Source organism: Microdochium trichocladiopsis (assembly GCF_020744255.1).
Source record: "Microdochium trichocladiopsis strain MPI-CAGE-CH-0230 chromosome Unknown B0I36scaffold_3, whole genome shotgun sequence".
NCBI lineage: Eukaryota > Fungi > Ascomycota > Sordariomycetes > Xylariales > Microdochiaceae > Microdochium > Microdochium trichocladiopsis.
Window position 1 is genome coordinate 1693047 of NW_025763546.1, and position 18516 is coordinate 1711562.

At 55.3% G+C, this 18516-nt stretch overlaps 3 protein-coding genes across 3 annotated transcripts; 1 reads left to right on the forward strand and 2 right to left on the reverse strand.

Annotated features, from left to right (window-relative positions):
- Positions 1 to 954: 954 nt before the first annotated feature.
- B0I36DRAFT_87662 (uncharacterized protein) lies at positions 955 to 7299 on the reverse strand. Its single transcript, XM_046163498.1, has 3 exons — positions 2528 to 7299; positions 1371 to 2465; positions 955 to 1302 (listed from the first exon to the last, which is right to left on the reverse strand). Exons 1-3 carry the CDS (start codon positions 7205 to 7207, stop codon positions 1186 to 1188), a joined length of 5892 nt encoding a protein of 1963 aa, XP_046015171.1. The 5' UTR covers positions 7208 to 7299; the 3' UTR covers positions 955 to 1185.
- Positions 7300 to 10811: 3512 nt separating this feature from the next.
- B0I36DRAFT_317563 (uncharacterized protein) lies at positions 10812 to 12908 on the forward strand. Its single transcript, XM_046153175.1, has 4 exons — positions 10812 to 11726; positions 11810 to 12128; positions 12193 to 12786; positions 12839 to 12908. The coding sequence occupies exons 1-3, from the start codon at positions 11196 to 11198 to the stop codon at positions 12468 to 12470; spliced, it is 1128 nt and encodes a 375-aa protein (XP_046015172.1). The 5' UTR covers positions 10812 to 11195; the 3' UTR covers positions 12471 to 12786; positions 12839 to 12908.
- Positions 12909 to 15765: 2857 nt separating this feature from the next.
- B0I36DRAFT_372782 (sucrose transporter) lies at positions 15766 to 17741 on the reverse strand (the record flags this gene model as incomplete). Its single annotated transcript, XM_046160144.1, has 6 exons — positions 15766 to 16219; positions 16286 to 16979; positions 17036 to 17107; positions 17173 to 17484; positions 17554 to 17579; positions 17653 to 17741. The coding sequence occupies 6 exons, from the start codon at positions 17739 to 17741 to the stop codon at positions 15766 to 15768; spliced, it is 1647 nt and encodes a 548-aa protein (XP_046015173.1).
- Positions 17742 to 18516: the final 775 nt, after the last annotated feature.

Genomic DNA, 18516 nt, shown 5'->3' on the forward strand with positions numbered 1-18516 from the left:
GGGTGCTGGCCAGAGGACCCTTCTTCCCCACCGCCATGCCACGCCTACGCCCCATGCCCACACTACCAACCGTTACTTGACGAGGCCGAGAATATGTCCCTTTTCACCTTCGTTACCCTAGGATAGTTTTATTCTTGTTTTGAACATTGGCTTGGGGGATTCGTGTCGCGCTGCTCCAGCGCAACATATGTCCCTTATTCTCTGCCCTTTTCTTATTCAGGCAGGCGCAAGCTCACTATGCTGCGCTCGATGGTTTTTTGTTTCTACTGTTACACTTGAGGTTTTGGCTACCAATCACCCTTTGTCTACTGGTGCCGTGCATCCTCATCACGTGCCAAGATAAGAGGACCAAATGAATCATGCACCAGCCGATCTTCGAGGTCACAAAACAACAGCTTGCCAAATCTTGTGTCCCGGAAACTCAAGACTCTTCGGGCAGGGTGTCACTCATGTCAAAGAGATCAAGGTGAAAGAGTCGTGCAACTGCAAGTAAGGCGACTTGTGTGGTTGTATTTGGCCCTTGACAAGCTGAGGGTTTCTCGTATCTCTACCGGTGAGGCCTCCGTTGTGAGGCCTCGCCAGCCCTCCCATCGCGGTCGTTTGTCTCTACGGCTGCTGAAACCGTTGGGCAATTGCTAGGCGTCGCTCCCAGATCCTGCTGGGTTGAACTGACGCATGGCACGTGGGGGGTCCGTCCCAACGCTCCGAACAGGGAAGAGCACATCCCATGAAAAAGTGCATACTGGTGAAAGGATTGCACAAAAGGAATAAAGAATCAAGTTGACCAAGGAAAAAAAAATGAAGAAGAATATCTGCTACCACAGATCGAACAATGCGCCGTCACGCCGCGCTACTCCCAAAGTAGCTTGCTTTCCCTGTTTTTGAACACATCGCGCTTCCCATACATATCCTTGGAAAAGTAGTTACACATTGCCGTTCGAAATGCGACAGAATTGCAGACAAGGGGAATCTTCTGCAGACAGGAAACAAAGTAGATAAGCTCCTCGCCATTCGTAAGGGCTGAGGTTCGTCATGCGTCGTGGTTTCGTTTTCCGTTCGTGAGACAGCTTGGACGCACCTTGCCGGATCAGAAAGTGCCAATTCTTCCCTGCGGTAATGCGTTCAAAACTGGTCATGGTGAGCAGTCCCATCCTCGACAACACTCGTTGCGGCCGGGACACTGGTTCAGTCGTCGGCCAGTTTGGCAAAGTGCTTAGACCATAACCAACCAACGACGTTTGTCGGATCGTCTTGGTTCTTGGCCAGCCACAACTCTCCTTTCTCGGCTATCACATCGAATATCTAGTAGAATAGTGTGCTCAAGTCAGTCTTCACGTGCCTAGATCATAATGCGTGGTCGTGTCACTCACCTCTCCAGCTTGGTACGTCAGATACGGGTATCCAGCTTCCGTCTTGGTCGTTTCAATGTTGAACTCAAAAAGTGAGGCGGCGAGCCAAAGGACATTGTACCCATTGATGGGTTCTCGCTCCCGGGAGGATGCACGCGAGGACGCTCCAGATGGCCGGGGCAGTCCTGTCCGGTCTTGCCGGTCTGAAGGAGGTAGCGCAGATTGGAAAAGGCCTGAGAATCGATGGTTTTCTGAAGAGAGGTATGGTGATGGCTGCATTGATGTTGTCGAGCTTCTCACCTGCACGCTAGAATCTGTGCTTTGCCGCGGCATCGTAGAAGAATCCTGGCTGTGACCAGTACCAGGACGTGCAGGTGCAGTCATCGAGCGGCTACCTTGAGATCCTTCTGAGACCATGGCAGAGGCCTGTAATGTAGGTCGAGTGGCGGCTACCCCAGCGTAAAAGTCCCGGTAGTATTGATGACTGGGGCTTGGTAGAGTAACGGCGGTGGGCGAAACGGTGAATTGCCCGCTGTGTCGCTTCATAAAGTCTGGCGTAGGTAGACTCGGTACCGTGTCGCTGTTGAGAGACAGACCGCGACCACGCGGAGACAGGTCCGAAGGTCTGGGATGCAGTCTGTATACGGAATCATCGGTGCTTGCTGACTGTGAAGGCCGCCCCTTAGACGCAGGATTAACGATACCGATGGCGTTGATCTGTTCCTCCTGGAATTGGTAGTCACGAGTGAAAGTTGTGATGATGTCTGCAATTTCAGGCGTCGCCTCATCATCAAGCACCATCTTGACCTTGTCCTTCCAGATCGAATACCACTGCGTCTGAATGTTGATCAGATTTCCAAGACAAATGTTCCCCACCTTCTCCGTCAGGGCAGAGAGCTTCGGCAGTTCCTTCTTCAAGGTCTCGTTGAGTGCCTCATATTGTTCGGCGCCATCAGCCGTTTGTTTGTCGATCTTCTTGCCATTTTTCTTCAGCTGAATGGACTTCTCGTAGTCAAGCCTCCGCTTCGAGCGCTTTTTCATAGCAAGAGAGGGGTTGCCATAAGATTTGATCACATGCTCGAACGGCTCAATGACAAGCTTCCGGACTTGAGACAGCTGTTCGCAATCTGTTAGCAACAGGCCAGCCTCAACCAGATCGCTTTGATCGTAAAACTTACGTGCTGGGCTAGCGCGACCTTCTCAATGTCCCTCATGGACACGTTGAAGCGCACCCATTTGCTCTCGATCTCGGGATGCGGAGAGGGCTGCAGTCTCATGACAAGCTCCATGGAGGACAGAAACTGCAAGAATATGTGCACATACTCCGAAACTTGTCTCGTGTAGTACTCGACATCCCGCAGCACGACCTGCAAGCGCAGATAGTCATCACCAAACTTCTCATGATATTTGTTGTAGTCGGCGTCCTCCTCGGGCCGGCTTGACGCGGGCTGCAGCTTGTCAACTCTTTTGCCAAATGCTCTCGCGAAGCCAGCGCGGACGTCTGAGTCCTTCCGCTTTCTTCCAACAATTTGACCAACAAGCTCAAAATTCTTCTTCGTCTTGTTGATCTCTTCGATTGCGGTTTCAAGCTGCTCCTTGGCTGCCAAAAGAGCGGGGCGATCCAAGTGGTCGGCGGGAGTCTCGCCCAGGAGCTGAATGAGGAGATTTGGGTACTTCGTAATTCTCTGCATAGGTTTGATGAGCAGGGAATCCAAGTTCCATGCTTTAGTGAGATCTCGTGCAACCTCGTTGCATTCATTGAGCCACACTTTGACGGTGGGATCTTCCTGAATCTGTATGAGGCGCTTCGCAGCATGGTCACTGTTCTTCAGGAAAGTCTCGTGTGCCGCTTTCATCGCTTCCATGTTGCGTGTGAAGATTGGCCCCAGGGATGTAAGGCGATCTTTCTCGTCGCTAAGCTCGGCTGTTGCAGCGGTTGATGTTCCTGAATGAGCAGTGCCATCAGACAGCAGAGGTGATCCTCTGGATTTGTTGCGGTGGCTCCGAGGGACGTAGACGCTGACAACGCCCTCCTTCAACTCTGCCAAGAACCTGCTGTGGAAAGCGATGATCTCATCTGTGTTCCGGAAAATCAACTTGATAGTGTTATCGTCTAGTTGGGGACAGGCTTCAGCGGTGCCCTTGTAGATCTCTTCGACGATGTTCATATCTCTAATGAAGAACGCTTCCGTGTCAATGAGCTCTTTAATGGTCTGAAGTCGCGTGAACAGCCTCTTCTTTTCCTTGGGATCCAATGAATCCGCATCTGCTGAATTTGTGATTTCTGGCATGGAACCTCGTCCGTCAGGCGGCGTCGTGCCGGTTGGGGGACCCTCAGAGGTGGCGACCGAAACCTGGTCAGTGGAGCGAGCGGCGGATTCGGAGGCAGTGAAGACTTCGCTGCCTGGTCTTTGTCTCTCGAGCGAAACCTCGCTCTGATCATCTTTGGTGACATGCGCATAGCTACTTGGTCGCGTGTCGGGATAATACTCACTGGGCGGCGCTGACGCCGCACCGTCCCTGAACGTGCTGCCACTGGGCGGCGCGCGAGCCTGAAATTGACCAGGAGTTTGGTCAGACAGATCCGCAGCACTTTTGGTGCCGTCGTAATGGACGACGAAGGAAGCGCCCGTGTCCAGGTGAGGAAGCTGAGATGTCTGTTCTGGGTCGTAGGCGAAACCCTGAGACGTATCGCGTGGTGAAGCATTTGAGCTGCGAGAGGTATCATGTGACGTTTCGTCAAAGGGCGTCGTCCTCGACGGCAGAACTGTATCAGAGAGAAGGCTCGCTTCACGCTGGACGATGATGGATTGCAGCTCCGGATGGCTATGCTTGTCCAAATGGCTCGATTGTGTCCTGCGGCTGTGAACGGAATAGTCCGCCCAATTACTGGCTTGACTTGATCGATTTGTGGTACGGGGACTCTCCGCAGGGTTCGGGCTACGGTCGGGCCGGAGTGCTGTGACAATATCCATGTGCTGCGAGCTGGAGACGATCTGTAACGGATCCCGTGCGCTCTCGGCATGGCGAGCTGGTTCACTCTCGTCGATTGAACCGCTCGTCTCTTGCGGACCAACGCCAAGCTGCGGGCCTACGAAGTACCCCTCCAGTTTGTTCAGACCAGCGCTCTGATCATCGTGATAATACGGATCAGGACTCTGCGCAAGCAATCCGAATTTACTCGAGTCGATGTTCTGCAGGCCAAGTCCGGTTTCTTGTGGGTGAGCATTTGGTGTTAACAAATGCTGACTAGCAGACGCGGAACCAGGAGGAGAAAAGTCCGTGTTGCGTCCAATGATTGTGACTGTGGTCTGAGAGGGACCGGAGACCAGTGGCCGTGGGACATATTCGTCATCGTCATCGTCGCAGGAGTCTCCAATGTTCTGGTCCAGATCAAATTCCGTGTCTGTCGGAGTCGGGGCGACGGAGGAGTGAACCGGATCTATCACATCTTCCAACGTGATCTTTATGGACATCCGCTCACTGCTGGGCGAGTCATCGTCGAATGGAGAACGGTATTCACTCCTGAAGTGCGGCAAGACAGGAAGGCGCTCTAGATCAGCATCCAAGTTCGGATCGGATCTAGATGGTAGGACCGCGACCGGTGGATCGGTTTGTGGCTCATTGTCAAACTCTGTCGTGTCAGATATAGCCGATGGAGGCGCCTCGTCCCGATCTATTGGTGGTGTCGCTAGTGAGGGGAAAGTCCCGGGGAGCTCTAATTCTGGTGTCTGTCCTAACGTGTCTTGTTGAAGTCTGGATGGAAGCGCAGGAAGATCGGCCCTCATGTCCGTTGTGATTGTGAGTATGGGCTGTTGAACTGCATGTGTGTCATTGTGCGCACTCGCCCCGCTGCTGACGGCTTCAACAGCTTGCTCGAGATTGGTCGTGGTGGCTTCTTCTACTCTGTTGCCTTCGAGCTGCTGCTCATTCGCTCGGGCAGTTCTCTCGGCTTCTGCTTCGGCGAGAAGCTTCTCTTTCTTCTTCCCTTCAGCTAGTCGACGCGCGGCTGCGCGCGCCTCGGTCTCCTTGATCGACTTGGAGTATGATAATTTGATTTGCTCCCGACGCGACTCGAAATCGATTGGACCCATTGAGATCTTCCTGCGCCTTGTGCCGTGCTCAAGCGCCTTTGCGTTAGCCTTCGGATCAGCTCTTGATGGTGATTTTGCACGCTGGATCTCGGCAGCTCGCAAGCGTGAGCTGGCGGTGGAGGCAGTCGAGACTGGCTGCCGAGGCCGAGAGCTCCGTAAGGGCGGGGACAACTTTGGTGGCGGAGCAGCGATGAAAGCATTTAACCTGTTGTTATTGTTCGAGCTGGGCATGGATGGGATCGTCGGGTTCCCTCTTCTTGAGGTTGTACCACCACCCGACGTATTGCTCTTGCTGGACGATGATGACACTGCGCCAGGATTCTTGCCCTGTGCCTGGGTTTGGCGTCGAGCAAAAGCTGGAGAGTTGGCTCGCGATGAGGGTGGGCTCGCAGAACTACTGGATGCGCTAAGGTTGTTCTTGACCGCAATTGGCAGACGGGAGGACGTGGGTGGATGTCGTGACGTTTGCGAGGGCTTGGACCGCGAAACATTGGCTTTCTTGTACGGCTCGTCGCTAAGCGCTCGTGTGTGCGTTTTCCCTAGTGTAGACTGCAAATGGGGGTCCTTGTTCTCCTGGTGTTCCATAGCGGAATCCGTGTCGCGATACCAGTCTGAAGGTGACTGCGGCTCCGCTTCTGATTGGGATAAGCTCCTAACATGTGACTTGGGGTTCTGGCCCTTTGAGTCGTGGAAACTGGACTGCTGAAACCCTTCGATGCCGTATCCTGCGTTCCCGATATCGACGTGTCCGGGAACGACTTCGCCAAAAAGAAGGGCGCGAGGTTGTTTGGGGGAAGACAGACGTCCAGGTGAAGGAGGGCGGGAACGCGACCTGGTGGTGGAAGGCAGCGAAGAGTTGCTCTCTCGGGACGCCCGTGGCTTATGGACTCGGCTAGCGAACGACTGAGGATTACTTGAGATGTTATCTTCCGTGACGGCTCTGGCTCTTTGGGTAGACCTAGTGGATGACTGCGGTGTATCGAGATCGTGACTCGTGACTGAGGACCTGAGAGCAGCGTAGGAGCCGCCGACTGGTGAGCTGCCTATGCTACGGAAGGACGACGAAGGCGTCGCTGGTCCCCGTGAGGAAGCTCGAGGCGCCGTCCTTCGGGAACTGCCGGGGGTACTTTGCGCTGTATCCTGGTCGAACTTCTTCTTGAGGTCTTTGACGCTTGGCTTGTGGCCACCCGCGGTCGCCGCTGCGGCTCTGGCTCGAGACGCCGCAAGCGCCTTTTCGTCAGCGGGAGCTGATACCGAACGAAAACCAGTCTTTGGCGTCGGGCGGCTTGCTGAGGGTGGGCCGTTGACCTTTGTTGGCGTCGCGCTGTGTCGACTGGACCGTGGAGCTCCAGCTGGGTGTCTGGGAGCGGGAAGTGCTGAGGCCATGGGATCGTCATAATCCGAATCGGCAAAGTCGGTGGTGTCGTCGAAGTGCTGGACGCTCCTGTAGTAGTCGTCGGGGTTCAGATCGGCCGGCGGCTGTCCGAGAGAAGAGTTGCCCGCAAAGGCTGCAAAGTTGTCGGCGGCATAAGGAGTGTACTCGTGGTGGTGAGAGGTGCGGGAGTTGTGGTTGCTGTCGAGATATGCGGAGGCGTGAGTCGCGTATGACGGGTCGCTGGGGTTGTCGTCGCGGTACTGGTGGCGATGCTGGAGGTGGTAGTGGTGCTGGCTGTGGCCGTCTGGGGGGTCGAAGTGATGGGCGTTCACAGCAGCGGCGGCAGTGGTGCCGAGACGATCCTCCTCGTCACGACGGCCGGCGTCCATCCTGGCGGGCTGGACATGACACCCTGGGCATTCAGGCAGCGAGCGAAGCGGCGGCACAGAGCGCTGCGGTGTGCTGAGCTGGCGGTTGCAAGGGCTCCGTCGGTCGAGAGAGGGGGATCCACGTAGCAGAAGACGAACGGCGGACGTGCGTGGTGGTTTTGGGCTTCGACACCACGGCCACGGAAGCGTTCGCGGACAGGCTAGTGAGATGCGCGTGCGTGGGCCGGTGGGCGGGCGGGCAGAGAGAGGGCCAGGCCTGGGATCGGTGGGTGTGCAAGTTCTGGCTGGTGGTGGTGGTGGTGGAGGAGGCAACCTTGCTCGAGGGGGGAAGGGGCGCGCGGAGGGGTGGGGGCAGCCGGGCCTGAGCAGGCAGCCCGCCCGCTCACCTCCAGGCCGTGGGCTGCCATTCTAAAGCAAATGCCGCCGCCGCCGCCGCCGCCGCTGCTGGAATCCCAATTGTCCTGCAATCGCTCGGGCGGGCCTGGGACGCGGGAGATCCACTGCACATCACAAGCGGCGCTGCAGGGCTGTCCTTTCCCATTTCCTGCCCTGCCCTGCCTGCGGCCGGCAGCCGCTGCAATTCCTCCGTGGCCGCGAGATGACTCGGGCTCCTCGCCTGGGCAGTCAGTCAGTCCGTCCGCTGCTGTGGCATGTGTGCAAGGGCGCCACGGCCCGCGCAGAGACCCAGGGCCACAGCCGGGACGATACGCCGTGTGTGTGTCAGGCCCAAGGCGGGGCTGCAGGCACACGCTGCACACCTGCATGCACAAGTGGACAATTGAGATGAATGGATGGATGGATTTGAATGAATGACGCCCAGTTGGACTGCAACGCCTGCACAATGCAGATTGTCTGCACCGCCCTCACTCGCCCATGGCCCGGGGTGAGCAGACGCTCGAGTGCTTGGACGGCAGGGGCCAGGGGGCCGGGGCACCGGCCGGGGTAGCCTCCCTTGCCAGGACTCCAGCGTCGATGATGTGCTGGCATGCAGGCAGAGCCCCTGCCTGCCAACGCTGCGTTGACCCCGTCCGCCCATGGCTTCGGCCTGTTCGCCCAAGGTACCTCATGGAAAGGAGTGTGCGCACCCTTGACATCAACACAATGGCCAGTGCCCAGCCTGGTGCTGGGTCACGATATCTTATGCTTCTTCATCATCATTGCCTCTCTGGATTGACCGGACCCTGTACCTTGCAGTCACCATCCGGCTCCCCGTCACCAGGCACAAACGCGCTCTCACGGATAGGTCCCCCTCCTCGTTTTCACCCTACAACCACCCGCTCTGTCCACCACTTGCATGTGCGGCAGCACATCCAGGTCCCAAGACCCCTTGCGCTGCCCGTAAACATGTCAAAGCTGTCAGTTGTGGTCCTGTTCGGACCGTGCCATGCTACGCCATGCCACGGTCAACAACATCCATGCTTCGATCGCCGCAGGGACATCCAGGGACAGCTCTGACCCAGATGGATCACCCCAACAGCTCAATCCCCGGTTAATTCGCGTTGAAATGCTGTTGCGGCACACGCAATGCCAATTCTGGGCACACGAAACCAACAAGTCTCAGCTTGCGAAACGATGTTTTGATTGTGACAGAATGGAGGAGGTCTTGATGGCGCGTAGAGTCCGTCATGCAGGCATGTGGTGATGGCTTTAGTGCGGTTGCAACGGAACAACACGAGTGGTCAGGGGCTGGCCCAAGACACTAATTGCCAGGCCCAGACCCGTGACGAGATGCCTCAGCCTCGAAAAGATGCGGGACAGACCCTGCGGCCCGAGACAGACGAGCATGCAACGCATTCCAGACCTGGCGCGGCATTCCTGTAGTTGACAAAAGACTCTTGGAAAGCGTGATCTTCCAGGGCGAAAGGCTTCCAAGCAGCGAAGATGTTGAACAGACCCGAGCGAATCCGTGTTTACATCTTCAGCAACTCACAACAAACGAAGAGATACTGGTTTGGGAACAGTAAGACAGCCCCGGCAGCCTGAAGAATTGATGCAACGGTGGGCGCCGGTCTGCCAGCCGGTTATTCCAAGGTTCTCGTGGCGCAGGACCCGCTTGCCGAATTTTACTTTGGCCATGCACCGTTCGGCGCGGCTCCGCGAGGTAGGTAAGCGCTGCGCGCCTGACACCGGCCTGTCCCATTGCTGAATGAGGATGCCCATGGCGTGTGGCCATTGGGCAAATCAAACCTAATCTCGCGGTCTTCCGGCGACCTGCATATGGGAAACTCCATCGGTTGTCCAAACAAGGGAGCTTGGCTGCCCGACGGGTCGGCCATTGTGAAACGAGTTGTTTCTTTTGGCTCCCTGCACCGCCGAAGACCAACACATGGACAAGCTTGCGAGCATCCAGAGTACTCTCGGGTGGAGTCGAGGTGCGCAGCCAGCATCGTGATCCTCTGTCAGCTTTCTGCAAGGTCTGCTTGATGGCCACCCTGTGCTGCGGAGGCCAGGGCTGCTTTGATTTTTTTTTCTTCGGTCGTCCTTGCCCTGCTTCCATTGTTGGTGTAAGCTACCGGCTCAAATCCCGAGTGACGCTGACCTATCCTATCGCCTTGATGATTGCCATCCAAGTGCTTGCTACAATACTAATGTGGCTATGCGCAGCAAGCGAACAATTGGCCGAATCATTAATAGCTCGCCACGCATATCGGAAAGGCTTCTTGACTCCCCCGGAAAGCCACCACTGCAAGGGTCCGTGTTCGGCGTTATTTTTGGTCGCCAGGGGTATCCAGAAATGTCTGCTGATGCTGATTACGGAGGCGAGCGGCTGAGAGAGCTTCCGCCCCGGCACTACTGAGTACCTGAAGTCGCTCGAGGCATTGCCGTTGAAGCTGCGCGAAGAATGATGTGCTCATTTCCGTTGCCCTGAACTGTTTGTCCGCCGCTACCTCGACCCTCATCCCCAGCAATAAAACCCACCAGCCGCTAAAATGTACTCCGAAGGAAAAAGAAAGCAAAACGAAGCTAGAAGCAATGCACCTAATGCGCCGGAAATATTTGTTCTACCATCCGTGACGGTAGCTTAGACAGACTTGCCAGGGCAGTGCAGAATCAGGACTTCGGTCGCATTGCACAACAACGGGCAGCAACTCTTCCGTCGGCAAATATTTCAACCATAGGGACCGTTCATGTACTGGGAACGAGACATCTCAACGAATTTCGAAGCACCAGCACAGGAGTGGGGGCGCTGAAAGGGCATGGGATCCCTGCCTGGCGTCCTCGACACCCTCGTGTTGGGTAAGATCCGTGAATCACGGACGCTTTTTGTTGCAGTCCTCTGTACATGAATGATGCTCGTGCAAAGGGAGATACGGGTGCTCGTTAGAAATGACGGACGTCACCACAAGGATTTGATCTGCCTGGGATTCTTGACTTGGGTTGCTGACTGGTTCGCATCAACGATACGAGACCCCTGCATCACATGCGTGGCCAGCCTGGGTGGAAATAGCTGGATGTACAAGTTTGTGGTGGTTTTCGGACCTCAAGACTTCAACATCGTTGGTGTGAAATCACTCGGCCATTGATTCATTCGAGCAAGAAAGCTAGATGGAATATCGTCCGTTTTCTCTGCATGCTATCATCATTCTAATTTCTGCTTGTGCACGATCCAGACTGCGGACATGCTGGAGCCCACCCCCAGAATCGGATTGTAGCTCGGACGTCACTTAAGTACAGCTTCCCACTAAACGCGTCACGCGTCTCCGGCCTCAACTCCAGCGTTGTACCCAGTGCACTGGAAAGCATTTCAGAGCCACGACGCAGATTGTTGCTGCTGTGGAGGCCCGAGTCTCAATTACCCTCATTAAGGGACAGTACAGTTTACGCATCCAGGCCTGCTCATTCACACCCGCTGCAGACACTGAATGCACGGCCAACCATCTACCCAATAGCACAAAGACAACGCATCTCCCGGATGCCGCCCGACAGTCCAGCCGGAACAGCTTCCGCGCAGGCGCATCCAGCATGAGCACTTTCATCAGACCACAAGATGGCCTGCCGATCGTCCAAGCGGTCACGGCGGCGCTCTGAGTTGCAGCCCGGCCCTAATAACAAACGGCTCAGAACAACGAATGCGCAGGAACGAGCACCCCATCTTCAGTCGCTGGCGGGTGCGCCAGAAGCGGTGGCACCACCATCACCACCAACGACAACCACGGTGGACCATCCTGTGCTGAGCCAGCTGTATCCGAGTGTGCAGCGCCTGCGGGACTACGTGCTCGCGAAGCTGCTCCAATCTTCGCGGATCCGGAGGAAGAAAGTGACTGCTGTCGGGAAGAGGGCTTCGTCCAAAGGGAAGCCCGGAAAGCCGGTCTCTGAAGTCGAGGCAGCTCTTGCGGAACTGCTTGACTCGACGCTCGTGGGTCATGCGGGTTACGGCACCAGCGAGGACGGGCCTGGAGGCTGCTACAACGGCAGAGATGGCCGCTGGGATCAATGGGTTGGCTTCTCTCAGCGTGCGGATGAGTCTGCTGTCACGCTCTCGGACGGCGTGGGTGCTTCGACCTACTCACAATCTGAGGTTCGTGCCATGTTCTTAAAGCAGGGATCTTGCGGCTGTGGCGGTTTTGTTCTTGGCAAGATCTCTGTGCTAACAACAAACAGATCGTTGATTTCGCGATCTGGTCGCTCTTCGAGAAGACCAAAAAGGCCAACGGGTGGCCGAAACACATGCTGTGCGATGGCTATCGCAGGAATTGGGGCTCTGGACCCCAGCGACAACCCGTAGGCGCGGGACGAGAGATTCCCGGTATTCTATCGATGTCTCCGAATCCTTATGTGCAAATGCTGAAGCAGTCTCCATGGCCAGACTTGCTGCTGCTTCTTGGCAAGTCCGGCGAGCGAATCATGATTGACTTGCTGCTGGATTGTGCCATCTTCAAGCTGATCAAGGCAGGCGAGCAGAACTTTTGTCAGATTAGCGGTAGGTCAACCAGTCGACTCAAAGAGATGCTCAAATTGCAGGCGATCTGATTATCCGGCTTTAGGAAAACCTCTGTCAGAAGTCGGACAGGGACGGCCAGCAAGCACGAAGAAGCCTGGACAACCATCTCCGGTGATCAATCAGCCGACTGATATAGTCTTTGCTCGCTACCGCATGATGTACGCGCGGGCCGCACTAAATGCCCGTGGACGTGTTCACTTTGGACTACGACACATTCGTAAGGCTATGCTACTCTTAGCTTGCTCAGATTGTGCTGACATTCGGACTAGACGTACTGAACAGATCGCCTCTGCGATGCAGCGAAAGCGAAGATGTCCATGATCAAGTCGCTGATGCCCCCAGTGTTCTGGCTCAGAATACTGCCAGCACAAACAGGGTCCTTATGTACATGTTTCCGCGCCAATTCGGGTTGCACAACCCTTTCACCACAAAGGTCGACTTTCGTGAAACCTCACAGCGATTCAAGGACTACACTTTGCGCGAAGAAGAAATCGTCCTGAAATTTGGCAAGCACGGAGCTGGCCAGAAGATCAACACGCCCAAACGATTGCGTGGTCGGGCGACGGAGTTGGTGAAGCAGATGCAAAAGCAGCATCAGCGATGTTCGTATTCAAAGTTGATGGATCATTACTGCCCGGTACGTTCGACATGATGTTATTTCTAGATCATTGCGGGACTGACAAGCATAGCTGCCTGGCACACCGGATGGCAACCCGCAAGCGTCGTGCAATGCAAGGCAAACGTCCTCGCAAACGAAGCTAGCCATACCAAATACTGGTCAGAACTGGCCTGCATCGCTTGTGGACCTAGCGGTACCTCATGCGAAGATATTGGCGTTTTGCCAAGCTGTACTTTGCAGCATCATACCCAGAGGTTTCTGGGGTTCCGAAAGCATAGGTGAAGCCAACCGCAATACTTTTCTGCTCAACGTCCGTCGCTTTCTCACGCTGAGGCGCCTGGAGAATATGACTCTCGACGAGGTGATGCAGGGCATGAATGTAAGCTGCTCTTGCTGCGCTTACCTCAATTTCTTTTTTTTGGCTAATACGTATGCGTAAGATCTCTACCATTGAATGGTTAGCCTCGTCGAGGCTACTGGCGCACAAGACCTCTCAGTCTGACATTCGGAAGCGGACCGAGTTATTCGCGGAGTTTGTGTATTTTGTTTTTGATTCGATTGTGATACCCCTGATCCGAAGCAATTTCTATGTAACCGAGTCAAGCAGCCACCGCTACCGACTCTTCTTCTTTCGGCATGATGTCTGGCGACAGATCGCCGAGCCTGCGATGGTAGGATTGAAAGCCAACATGTTGGAGGAGGTCAAGCTGAGTGATGCGCGGAGAATACTTGATTCTCGATCGCTTGGGTTCAGCCAGATCCGACTCTTGCCCAAAGCTGCGGGTATGCGCGCGATCTCGAATCTGCGTAGACGAACAATCAAGCAGCGTGGCCGAAAGGAGCTGGGACCAGCGATCAACAAGATACTCGCACCTGCGCACGCGGTCCTGAAACTCGAGAAGGTGAGTTCAGTGCGTCCTTGGTCTGCTTGCCCAGTAACTGACAAAACCTCGAAGACGGCCAACGAAAGCAAGCTCGGTTCGTCCCTGTTTGCGGTTGGTGACATATACACACGGCTCCAACCATTTAAGCAGAGAATGTCATCTTGTGCTGGGGGATTCTACTTCGCCAAGGTCGATGTACAGACTGCTTTCGACACGATCCCACAGGCGGCTATTGTAAATCTCCTTGCATCCATACCACAGCACCGTCGCTACCAGATAGAGAGGCATCTTGAGGCGTCTCCTGGGTGCTCCGACATCAAGAGATCCAAGAACTCGAAGATTTTCAGACGCTGGACAACATCGGCACGCACGGCCCACGACAAGGCCAACTTTTTACAAATCATTGAGTCCGGCGCTGCCAACAATCAGAGTAATGCTGTCTATGTTGACAGCTTCTTTAAGAAGCAATATGATACGGCGGAGCTGATGCAGCTCGTGTCCAACCACATCCAAGACAACCTCGTCAAGGTCGGCAAAAAGTTCTATCGACAGAAGAAAGGGATTCCCCAGGGCTCCGTACTATCCGCTATCCTCTGCAACTATTTCTATGCAGACCTGGAAGTCCACGCACTACCATTTCTCGATTCTAGCGACTGCTTGCTGTTGCGGCTCATCGATGATTTCTTGTTAATAACTACAAATCGGGCCAAGGCGACCCGCTTCATTGAGGTCATGCATCGCGGAGTGCCCGAGTATGGCGTCTCTGTCAACCCGGCCAAGACCATGGTCAATTTTGAGCTTGCCGTCGATGGAAATCAAGTACCAAGAACGACACCAGGAGAGCGGTTCCCATATTGTGGCACGCTGATTGACTGTGGTAACCTCAACGTCTCGCGCGCTCGTGACAAGGACGGAGGCAAAGGTACGCTTGCTTCTCCATGCGTCACCCGGCCTTCTTATTGACTTTGGTGTAGCAGTTTTCGATTCCCTCACAATCGAGTATAGCCGGACGCCTGGCCAGAGCTTTCAACGCAAGATTCTCAGTAAGTAACTTGTCTCTGGACTACTTTGGCGCATTGGCATCGCAACTGCCCAACGTCTGAGATTCTCGAACTCTTAATTCTGTCTACTGACACAACCTCGTCGACTTGGTCACAGACTCTTTCAAGCTGCAGGCGCATCTGCTCTACTATGACACGCAACTCAACTCTCCTACCACAGCACTCAAGAACATTGCCGCGGCCTTTTCCGAAGCAGCAGTCAAGATGTGGGCGTATGCCCGCTCGCTACCGGCAGCCCAGCAGCCCCGGTCGAGCCTGGTCATTGGTATGTTCAACAGCAGATGTTCCCCAGCAGATTTCTTGTTGCACGAAACAACATCAACAACAGCAACACGCAGTGAGCCCCAGCATCGAGGCCGCTTATGCACAGCTTGTACTGAACATCTTTGGATTTTGCGCGCACACAGGTACGATCACCAAGCTCGTCAGCCAAGGGTACAGAATGCTCGTCGGTAGGCGTCGCAAGACGCGGTACCCGGGATACGTTTGCGACATTGCGTGGCACGAAGTACAATGGTACGTACGGTTTGTCTTGCCTTCTCACCACCTACTTGCCCAGTTATTCTTCTTCCTCCAAGCATAATTTTTTACCTCCCTTGGAAAGTGGTCATCGTCGTTTTCGACGTCGTGCTAACACCATGGGCAATGCCCGGGACACACAGGCTCGCGTACAGTGCCTTCCAGCGCGTGCTCGGACAGCGCCAGGCCAAGCACGCCGGTGTGCTGTCATGGCTGGACGCAGAGATCAGGGTGCTCGGTGGGCAGAGGAAGGTTCGGCACGGGCGGGTGAGCCGTATTGAGTTCTAGCCGGGCCCAATTTGAGCCGGCGAGATGGTGAGCGAAACCGAACTTAGCAAGGGAGAATGGGGGTTTCGAGTAGCTTCTCATTTGTTGGTATCAATCGGAAACATGGATGCTTGTCTATTTGTCATTAGGCTCTACAGTCCTCTACTATCAATTACCCCGAGGAAAAAAGAAACTTCATCGCCAAACACGAAGGGGACAAGGTAAAATAACTGCCACATGCTTGCCCTGGAGACAACATTTTGCTACTACAGATGCTTCAGCTTCATGGTCTGGAAAATTGCCATGATGGCACCAAGGGCGCCAATAAACAGGCACACGGCGATGGCGTTGGGTCCATCCGTCCCGTGGTGTTCGTCCGGGTGCGCATGGTGCGCAAGTTCGGGTGATTTTCCTGGCTCCAGGATGCTGAACACGATGGTGCTGATGATTGTGCCCATGAACTGTGGGATTGTCGTGTAGATGTTGAGAATGCCAAAATAGATGCCCGAAAGCTCTCCGCTACCGCTCGGGTTGGATTTGCTGCCGCCTTGTGTGGTTTCCTTGTCGACGGGCGAGAGTAATCCACCCAGCTCGATGTCCCCCGCGCCGCCGCCTATGCCGTTAGCATGTCGCGCAGAAGGATTGTGAGACGCGCCGCTGAGCTTGTTGACTTCAACACCGAGGAAGGTCGGCGGCGCCCAAATGGCGATGGTCCATGGTCTGAAAGGAAGAGGTCAGCTAGGCTGGTGCTCGGCTACGTAGATGGTGAGTTTTGAGGATACGTACAACGAACACAGACAGACAAGCAGCCTTGCGAAGCGGTAGCTGTGGGCAAAAGGGGCCCAGATCATTGTCGCGGCAAAAGTTGCGTGAGCCAAGATCCACGCTGTAAGAAGGTCGGGCTTGTTTTTGTTAAGTGCTTCGACGAGAACCTTGATGCTCTGAGGGGGTCTCTTAGTGTACTCTTCCTCGTCAGGCGACCGGATGACAAACGGCAGCAGCCACGATGCCGCGAACGTGATGATCGAATACCATATGAACGCCTCGCTGCCGACTCGACCAATGTCGCCTAGACGGTCCTTGGACGCTTGTGCTTCCTCAGGGGCATCGTAGCGGAAATAGGTTTCCCCAATCCAGGTGGTACTGTAAAACAGGAATGGGAACCAGCCTAGCCACGCCCAGAAGTTTGCATGGCAGATGGCACGTATCCGTGGCGGCATATTTTGCAAGGTGGCCCAAACTTGCCGAACTGCCTTGAGTGTGCTGACGCCCTCCTTCTCTGTCTCTTCGCGCGTGTCTAGCAGCACTTTCTCGGTCACCGCCCACGATGTCAAGAAGCAAGTCGCGATTATCCCCACAGCGGCGGCGAGGGTCAGCTGCTTGAACTGAGTGTCGCCAAAGAAAGTGCCAAACGTGGCAGGTAGGTCAATTGCGCCCGTGACGTATGCGATGCCGTGGCCGACGGCAGACATTCTTCCGCCTGGTTGTCCTTATCAGCACTACTTTCGTATCCAGCTGCATGTGGTTTGATCTTACCCCATGCCGATCCAGTCTGCTGTTTCTCAATCGGCAGAGTGTCCACGACAAGGCTTCGGGCAGCTGACATGACTATGGATTGAACAGACCAGTTAGCTTCAAGAGTTGAGTCTGAGAGCGAGCGAGACGGTACAGACCTGCATTAATGGTGAAGTCCACACAGTATATAGACAGCACGGCCAGCCAGATTGTGATGCTCCTCGCGCTGTCTTCATGAGACACGAAGCAGTCCACGATTTCGCGGGTGAAGCCCAACACCAGGATAAACAGGGCCGAGAGCAGGGCGCCAACTATTATGAATGGTCTCCGGCGACCCCATTTCGATCTCGACTCGTCTGCAATCGCTCCAACAATGGGCTGGACAATCAGCCCAGACAGAGGTCCGGCAATCCATACGAGCGAGGTTTTGGACTTGGTCAGACCGAGGGACAGGAGGTATGCGGTGCAGTCTAAGAAGAGGAGCCAGTCCAGTTAGTTGCATTGCCATATGAGCAGTGGTGTTTTGGGGGTTTGCCTACAAGTCTGTTCCACGCCCCAAACGAATCTGTTCCAATGGCAGGCAAATGTGGCTGTTAGCAATAGCTGGGTGTCAGGTCGCCAAGAGGAATACACCATACGTGATGCCAACTGTGCTGCAGGTGAGCAAAGCCATGCGGACAGCTTCAGAGTTGCCCTTGATGGCAGGCTTCCCTGACCATCTTGACATATTGGCGAGCAACGACGGCTCCGCGCCGAGCTCTCTTTATCGGGCAGTGGATGCCAGCACGTGTATCTGGGGCGGATCGTGTTTGTCGGTGGCTTTGTTCGAGACGGCTGTCTGTGTGCGGAATGGCGACTGCGAGAAGGGAATGTTACTGGTGGAGTTCTCAACGTGGGTTGGTCTCGTGCGTTTACAATGAGTTGTCGAGGCCGGGAAGGGATCTGGACGGGAAGTGTTTATGCGTTGAGGTAGACGTGTGCCGCTTACGTCGAGGGTGCAGTTGGAGAGCTGGAGACGAGAAGAGGGTGAGCTGTCGTGGCCGGGAACAGGGGTCTGATGTGCAGCTAGCGCACCCCAGCTCCACCCCCCAGGGGCAGACCCCTGGCTGCCACCTTTACCTTTTGGCGGCCTGCGGGCTCATAGCATACGCTAGGTGCTTGTCCTCCTCCAGCCGGGGCAGGAGGCAACACCGTCTCAACGTTCCAGGCGTGGGAGATGCATTGGTGGGACAAGGACTCTGAGACAGCAAGCGCAATTCCAGCCCAGAGTATGGCAAGCATGGACACAAGGGCGGCACGGGTCCCCAGTGCTGTGTCCGCGTATTGAGCAACTACGCCCGCCCGCAGGCAACAACAATACGACTGTGAACTAGACCAGGATTGCTACAGGGCGCATCGTATGGCTGTTGGCCTTGGCGCATTCCAAGGTGGGCGTGCCGGAGAGCCGGCTCGGGCTGGCATGCCAAAATATCCGTGGTGGGTGGATGTCTGTAATAAAAGCA

Excerpts from the sequence above, each read along its gene's own strand:
- B0I36DRAFT_87662 (XM_046163498.1), bottom strand. The coding sequence starts at position 7,207 with ATGGACGCCGGCCGTCGTGACGAGGAGGATCGTCTCGGCACCACTGCC. Across the intron at positions 2,466-2,527 it reads AGGTCGCGCTAGCCCAGCAC|CTGTCTCAAGTCCGGAAGCT; the intron begins GTAAGTTTTACG and ends GATTGCGAACAG. Across the intron at positions 1,303-1,370 it reads TGACGTACCAAGCTGGAGAG|ATATTCGATGTGATAGCCGA; the intron begins GTGAGTGACACG and ends CTATTCTACTAG.
- B0I36DRAFT_317563 (XM_046153175.1), top strand. The coding sequence starts at position 11,196 with ATGGCCTGCCGATCGTCCAAGCGGTCACGGCGGCGCTCTGAGTTGCAG. Across the intron at positions 11,727-11,809 it reads CGACCTACTCACAATCTGAG|ATCGTTGATTTCGCGATCTG; the intron begins GTTCGTGCCATG and ends AACAACAAACAG. Across the intron at positions 12,129-12,192 it reads GAACTTTTGTCAGATTAGCG|GAAAACCTCTGTCAGAAGTC; the intron begins GTAGGTCAACCA and ends ATCCGGCTTTAG.